The 16189-nt window shown below is 44.1% G+C and overlaps 1 protein-coding gene across 1 annotated transcript in view; it reads right to left on the reverse strand.

Moving 5' to 3' along the window:
* Positions 1 to 2396: 2396 nt before the first annotated feature.
* Mcu (mitochondrial calcium uniporter) overlaps positions 2397 to 16189 on the reverse strand; it is a 151266-nt gene continuing 137473 nt past the window's right edge. The window contains exons 5-8 of the mRNA XM_026785798.1: positions 11375 to 11535; positions 9446 to 9649; positions 6164 to 6280; positions 2397 to 4224 (exon numbers count right to left, since the gene is read on the reverse strand). Coding sequence (XP_026641599.1) covers positions 4147 to 4224; positions 6164 to 6280; positions 9446 to 9649; positions 11375 to 11535 — 560 coding nt within the window. The 3' untranslated portion in view covers positions 2397 to 4146. The remainder of the gene's footprint in view (positions 4225 to 6163; positions 6281 to 9445; positions 9650 to 11374; positions 11536 to 16189) is intronic.

The following is a 16189-nucleotide window of genomic DNA, read 5'->3' on the forward strand; positions in this document are numbered from 1 at the left end:
AACCATCTGTAATGAGGTCTGGTGCCCTCTTCTGGCATGCAGACATACACACAGACAGAATATTGTATATGTAACAAATAAATAAATATTTAAAAATTTTTTTAAAAAAAAAATGGAAAGAGTTGGGGTGAAAGTGAGTCCCAAAACCTAAACAGTTTCCCTTTTCTGTGAATCCTTCTAGATGAAATTTAAAAGGCTGGGTGGTGGCGGCGCCTACTTTTAATCGATGAAATTTAAAATCCAGCCTCTTTATACTTGTATTTGAAGGCTTCCACCTACAAGCAGGCCACGGGATTTCTCTCGCACTGGCCCCCGTCTGCTGCTCGCCCATTACATACTCACCAGTCCTTCAGCTGATCCAGTGTTGGACTCTGGGACTCACTGGAGTCATGGGTAGAGCTCCCTCCTCTTCACGTTCGTTCTCCAGAGCTATGGTTCATCTGGTCGACAGTCTCAACAGAATCAGCAGCGGTCCTTGTTGGATACCGACTGCTGCCTGCACAGAAATCTGAGAACTTGCATCCCTAGCAGCTTCTGGGAGGTGAAGATGATCTCCGAGGCCCCTCGGCTAGTCTAGCTAGAAGTTCCCTCAGCTCCCTCAGCCAACCGCACTGCCCCACCCAGCGATAGATCAATGCCAGCCAGCCTGGCTCTAGTGGGAATCCACAGCTTCACAACGTAACAAAGTCTTCCCAACACAAGGTTACCCCAAGAACAGTTTTTAAGTGTTTAGTTTGGTGGCTTTAAGTTTATCCCTTTGTGCAGCCATCACTACCGCCTATCTCCAGAATGTCATTTTCCCAAACGAAAACTCCTTAAAGCCTCTTAAACAATAATTCCTCATTCTCCAATCTCCCTGCAAAATCGCTTATATTACTGTGAATTTGATTAGCTATTTCACACATGTAGAATCATGAAGTGTTCTTTCTCTTATGATTTTTTATTTATCATATTGTCATCAAAGTCCATCCACGTTACAGCATGTCAGAATTTCCATCTTTCATGGCTGATGAGCATCCCATACGCAGGCCACATCCATCCCTCCGTTTCTGAACCCTCAGCTGCCTCTCTGTATAAACAGTAGTGTGCTGCCGTCCACTTGCATTGCTTCTGATCTTTGGCCAAGCTGAATAGCACGGTCATGATTGGAATCCTCAAATCCCTTCCGACACAGGTCTAGAAGTGGATTGCTGAATCATGCAGCCTCTGGTCTGTTGCTTTTAATAAACACCTACTTCTTTTTTCTTCTCATATTTACATGTATGTGTCTGTGTGGGTTTATGTGCATCGTGTGCCTGCAGATGCCTGGGGAGGCCAGAGAGCATCGGATCCCTTGGAGCTGGTGCCACAGGGGGTTGCAAGTCACCAGATATGGGTGCTGGGAATTGAACCCTGAACCTTTGGAAGAGCAGCGAATGCTCTTATCCGCGGAGCCATGTCTCCAGCCCCAAAGATCTACTTCTTATTGGATAATCTGTAAAGCACCATGTAGTAGAGCCAATACATTATCACAATGTTTCCCATACAACCTCCACATCTTACAGATAATACGGGCATTTCAGAAAGAATAACTATTGCCTGCTTCCCATGGAGAAGCCCAACCATAACTTGTTCCTCAACTGTCTCAGATCCCCCAGGCAGAGAAGACGAGACCGGTGCATACAGTGGCCCCACATTTCCATCCTTCCTTTACATCCACTTACCTCGGCTGTGTCCAGTGAGATCTGTAAGCTGCAGGGAGACACTCTCTGGGCAGCAGCTACTTCTTCACAGAGCAGCCACAGACCATGCTGTGTTGTTTTGTTGATGTCCCCCATGACAATTTCCTATCTAGTGAGCAATCATTATAAATTTGATTCAATTTCTGAAAATAATGGGTATTTGATTTGTCTCTGAACTGCTTTCTGGAGTACCAGGTAATCACGGCAGAATGATAGAAAAGTGATCTTTTTCCTTCCCTGTATATTAAAGCAGTTTCAATGCTGCTTTATACTGACTACAGAAGTGACTTAATTAATGCCTTGGTGGCTCTGGAAAATTGAGAATACAATGACCAATAACATAAGGGAAGAATTAATGATGTGCAGGCTGAGGAAGAAAGCTTAATTTGATATTGCTATTTTTTTCTAAAATTTACTTTTATTTATTTTGTTATTTATTTTTGAGGCAGGATCTTATTCTGCAGCTATGGCTGGCCTGGAACCTGCTGGTCTAGAACTCACAGAGTCTAGGACTCCACCTGCTTCTGCTTCCTGAGTGATGCTGGGTTAAATGTGTGCGCCACCACACCCAGCCTATACAAAATCTAACTTTAGACAGAAAAAAAATCTTCCCAGCTACGATCCCAGGAGAGTCAGTTTCTTTCTGGTTTTGTTTTAAAGAACAAGAGGCTAGGATTCAAAAATTGAATAAGTATTTATTGTTCCAGAAGGTACATTGCTTTTTATACATATTTCATAAATGATACAGGATTGTACATGTGTTCAACATTTTGCTCGCCCTCCCCCCCTTGCCTCCCACACCACCCAGAGGACTCACTCATTGCACTGTGCCTTTCCTTCTTAAGAACCCTGCACACAAACAGGATGAACGGTTTAAAAATAATCCACACAACAAAAAGAAACGAGGGAGAGGCTGAACAACAGGAAGGAAGTAGGAGGCTGGGACTGAGACATGCATCCTCTCACTCGCTCGCTCGCTCGCTCTGTCATGCCGGTGGAGGGCGGTGGCAGAAGCGGCAGTCCCTGCTGGCCTTCAACCTCTGCAAGGCACCTGGAGTCTGGGTTTGTCATTTCAAGGTTTTCTTTCGTACGCAATGCCCCACGAGGAGGGATGAAACGTGTGAAGGAAACAGAAGCCAAAAGCCAATCAGCTGTGCGGCAAAGCCCCTGTCATTCTTGCTGTCCTGCCCCCGGGACAGTTAAAAACAGGACAGTAGAGAGAGATTTCGTTGGCTTTTCGAGTGCAGGTGCCATCTGGAAACACGGTAGAAAACGTTCTGCAGAGTATAAGATTAATTCTTCTGTCTCTCGGTTGAAGACAAAAAGAAACAGGGTGGAGAAGGTAGGCTAAAGGAAGCCATAGAGAGATACTCCTGTATAAAGATAATGGCACCCTTTGAGATCTGCCCTTGGTTTTCAGCAACTGGAGTGGAGTTGGGAGGGCTCACAATGGTGAGGAACTGTGTGTCTTAGATTAGCCAAGGTTATCCCGGCTCTGACTCAGCTCCAGAGCCATGATGTTTAGCTGATTTGTAAACCTTACATCCTCCTCGCTTGATAACACAGATGAGCACTGGCCCTCTGGCCTGTGATGTGGAGGAAGTGGGGGCTGTCAATGGGAGCGGTATACAAAGGAGGGGATCATTTTCTCTTCTGAAGGCTAATTAGTAAAAAAACAAAACAAAATACAATTAAAACCTCATGCAGTATTGCCAGTGATCTCTAGATAGCCATTCGGAACCCTGGGAGACAGACGTGAGAACTCAAGACGACATAATCCAACTGTCAATCACCAAACAGTCCTAAATTGATTTCAATGATTACTTGGATAAAAGTAGTGTAACCAGCAGGTATACATAAGTAGGTAGCTGGTCAGAAAAGGGACCTGGGGTGGAGAAATTCCTGGTAACTTCACAGAGACTGGTTCCAGCTTAAGATGAAGGTTAGCCTTACTGGCTCAGACTCTGCCAACCATAATTCGTAAGGATTTGCTTTCTTATATAGTTATTTATTCCTATGTCAAAAATAAGAAACTTTAAATTAAAAAAAAAAGCAAAAAACAAAACTAGAGCCGAGCGGGGTGCTGGTGTGTTAGTGTTTTGCAGACCTTGCAAAGATGCAAGAAACGAACACCCCAACATCACCCTTGCTTCATTCTCTCAGCTGTGACTGTGTCATTCTCATCTGGAAACGAGATGCTTAAGACAAGATTCACTAAGCCCTTTGCACTGGTATTTCACGATGCCTGATCCTCAGAATTTAACGTCCCTTTCTTCCCTAAGATCCTTTTTGTGTTTTGTTTTAGAATTAAAGGTAAAAACCCTCTCCCCCAATATGGCCCCCGCTTCCACCTGCAATGCTTGGATTAAAAAGGCATGAGTTAGAAACAGGCGTTCTCTCTGCCGGGATTCACGCTCTGTGCAGCTCAATCCTTTTCTCCGATCTGTCGGAGGGGCAGATGTACTTGCAACGGGTCTCTCAGTCTCTTAAGGTCCATTTCTGCCTAAAATAGAGACAACAAGTGAGGAGGGGCGGCCAGTGACACTTGCAGCAACATTCCCGCCTGCAGAGAGAGGGAACAGCCTCTCCGTTATAACTATAATCAGATCCTCTCAGGGACTCTGAAGATCAGAAGACAAATGTCTTTAGCCCAAGGCAGTTGTCTATCCTCCCAGAAAAGCAGACTGGGCAGGTGGTATAAAGACCCCAGCCTAAGAGTCCAGGGACCATGTCAGACATCCGTGAGAGCGTTCCTCCATAAACCTTTAGGAGGATCCAAAACCCTTAATCTCTGCCATTTAAATTTTGCTCATTCAATATCTATTTAAGTATTTTACTCAGTCAGAGAATTTGTTGTTGCTGTTACTTTTGTTGTTTGAGATAGGCCTTTCTATGTAGCCCTGGCTGTCCTAGAACTCACTGTGTAGACCACGTTGTCCTTAAACTCAGGAGTTCCACCTGCCTCTGCCTTCAGAGTGCTCGTATTAAAAGCGTATGCCATCATGTTCTGCTTGCCTTTGCTGATTTTTGAGAAAGTCTCACTCTGTAGCCTAGGTGAGCCTCAAACTCACAGCAGTCTTCCTACCTCAGTGCTAGGACTATAGGCGTGAGTCTTCCCAGCTGCTAGAGCGGCGTTAAAAGGATGTGCAATCAACTGAGGCATCTTCAAAGCATCTCACATGCTTGGATCGCATCCTTAAGAGTTGTATTAATTAGCTGTATGTGTGTGTGTGGGGGGGGTGCTGATGCACCTGTATTCGTATTGGCTCTGGAGATGACGGACCAGTACTGCCCTTGGCTTAGAATGACTACATTCAGCAACAGCAGGCAGCGTGTGCTTAGGTCAAGATGGGAAGATGGATGGTACCTATTAAAGGCACAATTTCATCAACACACACATACACTAGAGCTGGGTAGTCAAACACTATAGAGGATGGAAGGCCTTCTGGGGACGACTGAAAAACCTCTGAAATCACTAGACTATGGGGAAAACAAAGATTTATTCTCCAAAATCAAAGGAAGTGCAGGAATTTGAAAGAGGGGCAGTATGTGTGGAAAGCATGTGTGTGTTTAAAAGGCGTCTTCTAGAACGTTCTCTGGCATATACCTGGCCTAGGCCGCCCAGTCTTTCCTCCTTACCATAAGGTTTTCACTTTTGTGCTGTTGTCTCCATCCAGTTTAGTTGTAAAGTCTCTGGGTCAATTATTGCAGAGAGATTAAAAGAAGAAAAAAACTAAACCAAACAAACAAGCAAATAAAAAACACCCAGATGACTCTAGCTGGGGGAAAAAAAAACCCCAGGCAATTCTGAATAACCAAGAATGAAAAAAAACATAGCCCTAAAAATCCCAGCATTTGTGTCAACAGGATCGTTGGGACTTGCCATCTTTTCATCCGCTGAGGTGTGAAAACTAGAGGTGGCATCGTGGCACACTGGGGTCAACCCGGGAGGCTGAGCTAGGGGGTCACTGGAGGCAGAGACCAGCCTCAGGCACACGTCCAGACAGCAATGGCCGGGGAGCAGCTCAGCTGGCAGAGCACTTGTCTAGCATGTGCGAGGCCCTGCTCTCAATCCTCAGCATCTCATAAACCTGACGTATAATCAGTCCTAGCCCTTGGAAGGTGGAGGCAGGAGGACCAGAAGTTCAAATCATACTAACTGCTATCTACTGAGTTAGTGAGTTCAAGGACAGCCTAGGTTACAGAAGACACTGCCTTAAAACAAACAACAAACAGAAAATGTCCTGCTAACAAGAAACCAACCCCCTTAAAAAAAAAAACCCAGTTAAGTGTACATTGCTAAAGGTTTTGTTAACGACCTTTACCCAGGATACAGTGGCTGGATCCCTCCTTCAAGCTGCCCATGTGAAGGACCATGATCATGGATACTAATGATGCTGTTTAAGATGGGGCTGGGCTCATGTGATTTTTCTAGAATTTACCTGAGCAATTGCATCCTTGAGTTGATTGTATTTCTCTAGATCGAAACGTGACTTTTTGGCTCCTTTATGGAAAAATAATAAGTATTGTCTGTCTCTGGCTTCTGGATAAACATATTCCTAGAAAACAAAGGAAAAATGAGCCTATTAGTCCCCACTAGAATTTTTTTTTTTTTGAGACAGGGTTTTTCTGGGTAGCCCTCGAACTCACAGAGATCTGCTTGTCCTGCCTCCCAAGTGTTGGGATTAAAGGTGTGTGCCACCACCTGGCCAACATTATAAAGACATTTATTAACTGTTAGTTAATTATTAATACTGATCAGACTCAACACAATATGTATTCATAAAGACAGACCAACACGCTGTGTTACATATTTAGTTATTTCTTAAACATTTGTTTGCCTTTTGTGTTTTGAGATCACATTCCCTATGTTTCCTGGGATGGCCTGGATTCTGGACTCAAGTCATCCTCCTGCCTCATCCGTCCCAGCAGCTGGGGCTACAGACACTCAGCACTGTGCCAGTATCTGATGGTTCTTTTGTAGCCAGAGAAGCCTATTCGTTTCTTACTGCTAGGTGTTATTACACTGTAGCCCACATCATGGTGTGTATCGTCTGTTCCACCACTGCTAAGCTGGGATGTGCTAGCAGGCCTGGACTGAATTTTATTATTTCAAGGAATTTGTCATCACGGAGCACGAACCTAGCATATCAATGTAACAATTTAGAGGAAGATGCTGTTTAACAGTCATTTTGCTCATGATAATTAGAGCCAATGGTTAGGAAAACCAATATTTAGCACAAGAAATTACACACATTTAATTCAGCTAATGTTTCTGGTCAGAGGTGTGACCAAACTGTTTACTACTGCTATGTCACAACTTGTCACTTGGGGGCAGTCACAATATTCTGGAAGTCCAGTGGAGCATCTAACACACAGGACGGACATGGCATTAGAGATACAACGACGCGGTAATGAGGAAAGCATTGCCACCATGTTCCGGACTAACACCGCAGTCATGTGAAGCCCAGTGAACGTGCACAGAGGAGCGCTCAGCAACAGTACTCACCTCCCCAACAGCCAGCCCGCTGGACCAGGATGGCCTTGGACTTACAGCCATCTCCTGCCTCTGCTACCCAGGTGCTAGAATACAGGTGTGCGGCACATGCCTAGCTTCTTCAATACTTCTGTTATTATTCTAGTTCCAGATTATTTAGTTTTCAGAAATAACTACACATAAACGAAGTCTGCAGAGGGAGCATGGGGATTTACAGGAAAGAGCAGCTTGGGGGCAGAACACAGTCAGGTTCAGTTCCAGGACCTACTGTTTCCAGCCGGTAACTCTTATCCTAATGAGCCTGACTTCCTCATCTGCAGGGTGGATATGCATCTGCAGAATCGAGGCTAAATCAATGAGTGCAGATGTATTTGTGCTATCAGATGTAAGATGAATGACACGTGATGCACCTCGGGGAAAGGCGCATGGATGTTTCCACAGATGTGAGAAGGCAGCTTAATCTTTTCATAATCAAAGAAATGCAAAGTCCATAGGGAAATGACTTTTTTTTTCTTTTCTTTTTCTTTTTTTTTTTTACAATTTGACTGACTGACTGGCAAGAATACAACAAATACCGTTTTTGAATTCAAGGTATAACTGAAAAGTTCTTGCATGTGCCCAAAGGGTGACTCTCATTTCTTTCATTTGTTACAAGGGAGTAAAATGTGAGTGGCAGCCTGTTGGCATTGTGGTTACATTTGTAACCCCAGCACCTGGGAGGCCCAGGCGGGAAGAACTAAACTTTGGGCCACACTGAATTACAAAGTGAGAACCTGTCCCTCAGAGCAAACAAACCACACCCTCCCACTTAAACACACCCAAATAAAGATGATACAATAGTCTCCTCTGAAGGAAAAGACACCCAATAAATAATATGGAGCAGTGGTTCAGGAGAAAAGGGAGACACTGCTCTGTAGGAAAATGACCAAAAGTTCATGAAAGGTGAGAATTAAGGAAACCTTGAAATATGACAGGAGAGAGCAGGGAGAACTTTCCAGACTGCAGAATGGTGTGAGGAGAGGAATGGAGGGCATCCTCGGGACCAGAACACAGAGCAAACCCTGAGCTGAGAGACATCTAAGGATGGACAGCAATCAGTTATGAAAGCCCAGTCTGGGCAGGAAGGAGAGGGAAACTGAGGCAGGCTGCATCCAGAGAGGCAGCAGGGTAGGATGACGTGGTTGCCAGCTCTGTGCACTCAGGATTGTGGCAGACCGCATTCAGAGGACATGGACACTTCACTTGCCCCACCTCTACCAGGGATGCTTGGGAGGCTGAGAAAGGTTACATAGAATCCCTACGCTTTTGTTTTCCCACACATGCCTAGGTTCATGATCACTTACTGATCTAACAACAGGAGGAAAATACCTAGTTCAAAAGCAGTCATGTAAAAATTCATGAAGCAACCCGTAGCCTGCTTCACACACAAAGAGAACGTGGAGAGCCTTGTGTGTCTCAGAGGCTTCAAATGTTTCTTATTCAAGGCAGTGTTGGTTAGATGTGGTACAACAGACATAATGACCAGAGCTGACAGGCACTCAGTGGTGGAGTGTGTGTCTAGCTTTTATGAGGTATTGGGTTCGAACACTGGCACCACATTTTAAAAAGCCATAATCCATCATACTTCTCAAAATGACACCATGGATTTCCATGACACTTGAACCAACACTGGCTGGTTCTAGATACTAGCATTCACTAAGGTGGCAGCCTTGGTTGATAAATAGACTAAGGATAAAGTGACCAAGTTCTTACTGTTTACCTTTTATAAAGTCAAAACACCCTTTAACATACACAGAAGTAGCTTAGAGTTTAGTTTATGCATTCATTGATCATAAGGAATTCTCCATTTTAAAAATTCAATAAAAAGTTGTATGGAATAAATTTATATGTGAAATATTTACATAAATATATGGAAAAATCAAGCCATTATGACTGAAGAGGTAGGTCAGAGGCAGTGTGTATGAAGTCTCAGCATCGTAAAACTAGTGTTATAAATAAATAAATAAATAAATAAATAAATAAATATCAAGCGAGATGAGCACATCCCTAGGGTGGCACATTCTTCTGCAGTCGTTCATCTTATTACAATGTTAATTCTGGAAGCATCTATGCATGTGATTCATAGCAGCCAAGGCCGTGCTATGAATCCCTCTCCATCCTCAGTGCCTACGACAGCGCTAGCACGGAACTGAGGACTGGCCTTGGAAGCCCCGTTCCTGTTCCTCACCTGGCGCGTCATCACGAAGTACGCGTACATGGCCATGGCACTTCCGTAGGTGATGAAATAGGTGACCGGCTCCATGATGTCCCAGGAGTATTCCCACCAGGTAAGCCGGGCCAAGATGCCAAACTGTGTGGCCATGTAGGCCAGTCCACCCCATAGCACCAGCGTCGTCCTCTTCTCGGCTTTCCTGCTGATTTCGATTCGTACCTGGCGGGCACACGTGGACAACCTTAAGGCGCTTGCTTTGGCGACAACTTACAGCTCTTTTCAGCTGCTCTGTGCCCACAAGGGTACAGGGCTTATCAACAGCCTGGAGCCAGCACCAGCAGACGTAACCTGCCTCTGCAATAACAGCGCTCGCAGGCACACGACAGACTGTCTACGGGGACAGCAGAGATTTCTGTGTGCTTTCGACAAGTTGGTGGGAATATGAGCGTGAGTTTCACCAGCTCCTCACCTGGCTGCCAGGCTAACTTTCGAAGGAGGAAACTAAAAGCTGCCACGCCCTCTTAACTGATGTGTCAGACTTTATCTATTCTCAGTTTTAGGTCAAGTTTCTCCCAGGGCAGAATGAGAGAGTGAGCCAGCACAGACTGGATTCTGAGCAAACGTGTTCAGGGCGAGATCTGCAGAATCCCACCAGCCTTCTCATCGAGAAGGTCTAAAGGCTGAGTGACAACACTGCACGATTGTGGAGCACGGTACATAACATGTGGTAACAACTGTCCTTGGGAGAGCAAAGGCACAACACTGAGAGGATTTGTTCCTTTCTTCAATCCCAATTACCCAATTCCTTAAGATAAAGATATGGTCACGAGTCACACAAGAACATTTTAGTCACTGAAAGGCTGCAAATATGATGGGCTCCCACAGGATAGTGTGGTATCCACACGCTTGTGGCAATGCTGTTGTAAGCAAGCCCACTGTACTGTTAGCACCGGTATGATTCTCAAAGGCAACAAACACTGGGCTAAGCTATTCCTTCTACCATTATGTTAGAGACGGTTACACCAGGCTCATATATGTGGGGCCAACACATCTCTGACTGTATCAAGAGGCCACGCTGAGTGAAGACCTAGCTCATCTAGGTCTATGCACATACACTCTGTGAGGGTCTCACAATGAAGTCCCTTAGAGAGTTCTCAGAACGCATCCCCATCACGAAGTGAACAATGACTGCACCTGTGATATCATAAAGACTCAGGCTAACATGTTCACTGTAAAGTATTCTAAAATGTGAATAAAGGAGAAAAGGCAGTCATGGGCCTACAGCTGCATGAGGTTATTATAATCCTTCTGATTGTTCTTTGTGTGTAGTAGAAATGTGCACACGAATATGAATAATACATTAAAAGGTGGGTCATAGTGGTCAGTGAGATGGCTCAGGGGACAAGGGTGCTTGCTAGCAAGGCTGATGACCTGACTTCAATCCCTGGGACCCACACTGTAGGAGAAAACTAACTCCTGCACATTGTTCTCTGCTCTCCAAATGCGCTCACTGTGGCATTTGCATGTCCACAAAGTCATACATAAATAAATGAATGCAATCAAAAAAACACTGGAACCTATCAACACTGTTTTTAGGATTTATTTTCCATAGCAATGATATTTTCTATAGTGAATTAAGTTTACACACTAGTGTTCCATACACTCCCCATTCATAACCTGACCTCCAATACATTTAGAAGCTCTCCTGGTCAGCAGTTACTCTGTCTTTGAACCTCTGGGCTCTTGGTCTATTACCAAGGCTCCAGACAATCCCCTTATAAATCCTCTTTTGGCTGATTGGAACGTTTGGATGGTTCAGACTAATAAGCTAATGGACCAATTTGGTAAGAGGACTCAAATATTTCAAAGTGAGACACAGAAGCCCATGTCATCAGGGGGGAATGACACACAGGAGATCGAGGGGGAAGTTTGAGGGGCTCTCACCTTCTCCAGGGGGGCCAGCTGCTGCTTGAGGTTCTCTAACCTCTCCACGAGCTCCCGCTCCTTGTTGAGCTGATGCTGCTCGATGCACAGCGTGGTGTAGAGCTGCTGGACGAGCGTCTTCACATCATTCAGGGTTTCTGCATTTTCATGGCTTAGGAGGTCTGAAAGAAAGAGGTTCACAAGTGTGGTCGGGAGATACTGTATGAGAGAATAAAAAATTACCTTAAAATAAATAAATAACAATTGAACATCCCAGCCAGGAGATGGCTCGGTGGGCGAAGGCGCCTGCCGCCAAGCCTGATGATCGGAGTTCGGTTCCAGTGAACAACATGGTGGAAGAGGAGAACTGACTCTCACAAGTTGTCCTCTGACTTTCCTAAGTGTGCACGTGTGCACGTGTGCACACACTCAAAGTCCATGCATGTGCATGCCTACATAAACAAATAAAATGTAATAAAAATTGAACACCTTAAATGAAGAAGTGCTATTCCAAGATCTACGAGACAATGAAAGGCCATGAGGCAGGCCCATCCATTATGGGAGTCCCTCAGCATTAAACTGAACAACAGTTTTTAAAATATCAATCTATCAATCAAGGAAGTAAATCCATATGAGGGCAACTCAAAAACTTTGAAATCAATATCCATTATTATATTTTTAGAAGTCCAAGTACTCTGAATACAGCCATGGCCAAGGGAAATGGGGAGGGGAATCCCCAGTGGTTAGGGTGTGGCTAAGGAGCTAGTCTAGCATACCAGGCCCTGGGCCTGACTCCCCGGACCTAAAAAAAAAACAGTCATACCAACAGACAGACAAGGACAAACTTGAGACCCAAGTTCAGAACCAAGTCAGGAGGGTCAGGGTCAGTCTCATTGCAATTCTTTATTAATTCTTTATTAAAGTCTGTAATTTATCTGTGGCCTTGACATTTTTGTTGACGTTTTTCACAGTTAGACACTTCTAAGGAAAACATACATAGCGTTTCATTTGTAAATGTAAAAGCAACAAAATAAAACCCCACCACACTGTAGTAATCTTAACACTACACGCCTTCCCCAGCACACCAGCCAACTTCTATTCTATCTTCTTTATCAAAGACTGAGAATAGTTGTTTGGGCCCCAGTATCATGCTGTAAAGGGCATAGAGTGATGAAAATGATCAAAAAGATGAAAGATTAAATTCTCTGAATCGATATTTTTTTTATATGGGCAGCAGATGTCTCCAAATATCTAAAATGTATTGAGGTTCTAATAAAAATTCAGCTATATTTCAAGCTCTGATCAGTCCTTTCCCAAATCAAAATTTGGTCGCATGAACATGAACAATCTTGTTTCCAATATCCTTCAGTATAGTTATCACAAAGTTAATCCATGTAAGGCAGGGTAGTGGACTGGGAAGAGCTGACGTGGCCAAATGTCCAATATGGAACCTTCCAGAGCTTCAGTAGATGTGTGTGGGATCAATAGCAACAGAAAGAAGAACGCTATGACTTCTAGAAGTCGTCCATGACAACAGGATCCTCTTGCAATAAGGCTACAAGCTCTCATGGGAATATGGCTTTACCGTACAAGGACACTGCACCCAGAAGCCATTTCTTCTGCAGCCTGTCCAGAACACTGGTGTGACTTGGTGGAACCCACAGCTCCCAACTCCAAGGTCAGGAGATGGGGTAAAATGAAACCTTCTAATACTAGGTTTCTCTTTTCAACTCAGTTCTCTTTTGAAAATATACGTCCTGAAGTTGATATGGATTTCCCATGGTTAACGGGATTCTCTCCCAGACAGTAACCTATGCTGTGGTGGTTTGAAAGAGAATGGCCCCATACGCCATATTTGATGCTTGGTTCCCCAGTTGGTGGAACTGTTTGGGGAGGATTAGGTGTGGCTTTGTTGGAGGAGGTGTGTCACGAGGGGCGGGCTTTGAGGCTTCAGAAGCCTCCAGCCATCCCCAGGGTGCTCTCTGCCTCCTGCTTTTGGAACAGGATGTGAACTCTCAGCTGCTGCTCCAACGCCATTCCTGCCTATCTGCCCTCTGCCATGCTCCCTGCCGTGATGGTCATGGACTCTTATTCCTCTGGAACCATAGCCCAAACAAACCCTTCTCTAAGTTGCCTTGGTCATGGTGTTTATCACAGCATTTGGAAATACGGTTGATATTTGTTTTACAATCGAGGAAATTTCCATTAGAAAATCATTAAAAATGTGTTAGTTTAAAAAAGCATAATCTTCAGGCTATGAATTTTACTGTATAGATTTAATTAATTAGTTAATTGATTAAGATATAGTGGCCTTGAATTCATCTCATGATCCTCCTGCCTCTGCCTCCTGAGCTGGAATCTCAGGCAAGCACCTCTATGCCTGCAAAACTTATTTTCTATATCAGTCCTCCTGTGCTCATGGAGGCAGTACATACTTTTTTTCTCTACTAGGTTGATGCTGCAGTTAGAAGGTTCTTTTTCTTACTTCATAGGCATAGAAACACTTCTAAATAACTTTTAAAAACTCCTTATATTATCTTTAATATTTTTCTTCTTTAAAATTTAACTTCAGATCCGCACTCCCTCTATCACAACAGTTCAACACATTTTCCTGACATAAACACATTTACATCTTTCATGACATATGTTCAACGCTGCCTGTAAACTGTGGCAAAAGATCAAGACATCACCATGTCCTGCCAGTAAATCATAGAACAGGCAGTGAGGTGGCCAGTGGACTCATTCAAACAAACAGAGCACAAAAGCCAGGGAAGAGGAGGATATTCCTTATGAACTGGCATGGTGGGGTCGTCACAGCCTCCTACTGGGTAGGAGAAGCATTTAGTCAGGCTTTTATACCTGGTCAGTGTGTGAAATTGTAGTGTTTCCAAGAATACATTTCTCTGAGGGAAAGTCAGGGCCTCTGAGACAGGGCTAAGAGAGAGAGACCTAGGTGAGATTTTGGGAGAGGGAAGCGAAGCCGACGGCATCACGTCTTGAAGGGCGCCGAGGCTGGGAGTAGGCAGATGTGAGATGCTGCTGTAGCGGCTGCACCTACCTACTCTCTCCCACTGTCGGGCCATCGCTCATCTGTAGCATTTGCTGTTTAGCAGAAAATCCAGGCCCAGAACCGGATGCAGACTTCTAAAAATGGTATGTTCAATATGGGAACCACTAGCCACATGCTTCTGTTTATTTTTAACTATTTATATTAAATAGTTAGAGCAAGTAGAAGCATATATATTCATTTATCATCAGTATGTTATTTTGAAATATGTACCAACTGTGAAATGGCTAAATATAGGTATTTATTACTTCACATGCTTTTTTTGTAATGATAATACAAAATCTACTCCTGGTGATAGTGAAGAATACAATATATTGTTAGTGATAGTCACCTTACTTGATCTTATTCAACTCCACTTTTTTTTTTTTTAAAAAAAATCTTCTGGATAACATTTCTTTCTTTTCTTTTCTTTTTTATTTTGAGACAGGGTTTCTCTGTTGCTTTGGAGCCTGTCCTGGAACTAACTCTTGTAGACCAGGCTGGCCTTGAAGTCACAAAGATCCACCTGCTTCTGCCTCCCAAGTGCTGAGATTAAAGGAGTGCGCCACCACTGCCCAGCTCTGACTATCATTTCTGCAACTTCCTATTGGTTAAATTTAAAATACTCAAAAGATTCAGTTCTCTGGTCAGAGCATTTACTTACGGCTACTATATTCAACAGGGCAGAAGCATAACACTTTTAATCCCGCAGAAAGATTTTTCTTTTCTGGTACTGGGGATTGAACTCAAAGCCCTGCGCCAGGAAGTTCTATTTAACAACACAAGATTTCTCCACCTACAGTAAAGTACTTCACCGCAGGCCTCCACTGATATCTGGATGTGCAGGGATTTCCAGGTTCCCTAACGGTCTACCAGCTATCCCACAGTACCACAGCTTCAACACTTGTGACTTTTCCCTGATCCCCAAGCTCCCCTTCAGACCTCTTCCTCAGCTCTAGCTATAATTTCTAAAAGGTCTTTCTCCTGCCATGAATATTTTTATGTGTGTATGTGGGTACATGTGTGTACTTGTGTATGTGTGTGTGATGGGGAGGCAGAGACAGGCAAAGACATAAATGTGTGTGTACATGTGCGTGCGGATGCTGGAGGACAACCTTGAGTGCCGAACCCTGATCATCATTCACCTTCGTGACAAGGTCTTTCCTGGCCTGGAGCTTGCCATTGGGGTAGACTAGTTGGTCAGGGAGCCCCAGGGATCTGCCTGCCTCTGCCTCCCCAGTACTGGGTACGCACCCCCATGTCAGACTCTTTACATGTGTTCAGGGAACTGCAAGGCAAGAACTCCATTATTAACTATCTCTCCAGGCTCCTACCATCAATCTTTATAATATTCATGTGGCTCTGCTTCACTGAAACACAACACAAATAGTATGTATGATACGTTACTATTTGCCTAAAACATGTGTACACATTTGCTTGTGTGACTAAAGAGTATCTGAGGAACAGGGATTCGGTGATTGTGTAAAATTATCTTAGACTTTGGGAGCTGAACCTTAGGAATGTATTATCCACTCTACACAATAATAACAATACACTAACAGGCTACCACAATGCCTTCCAACAGTGATTTTAAATGATCCAGAGAATGGTAAGTTGTAGGTCTCAGAGAGGTGCCACTCTAGACCTGGCTGAAAGTAATCTTTAGGCTTACGCAATGGTAAAGTCTTGGTGGACTCAGAGCTTACCGTTTGTCAGGTTGCTTTAGCAGGAATGATATGGCTCTGATGTCACGGCACAGGTGACAATAACAACCCCAACCCTTGACCCCG

Source organism: Microtus ochrogaster, linkage group LG2 (assembly GCF_000317375.1).
Source record: "Microtus ochrogaster isolate Prairie Vole_2 linkage group LG2, MicOch1.0, whole genome shotgun sequence".
Taxonomy (NCBI): Eukaryota; Metazoa; Chordata; class Mammalia; order Rodentia; family Cricetidae; genus Microtus; species Microtus ochrogaster.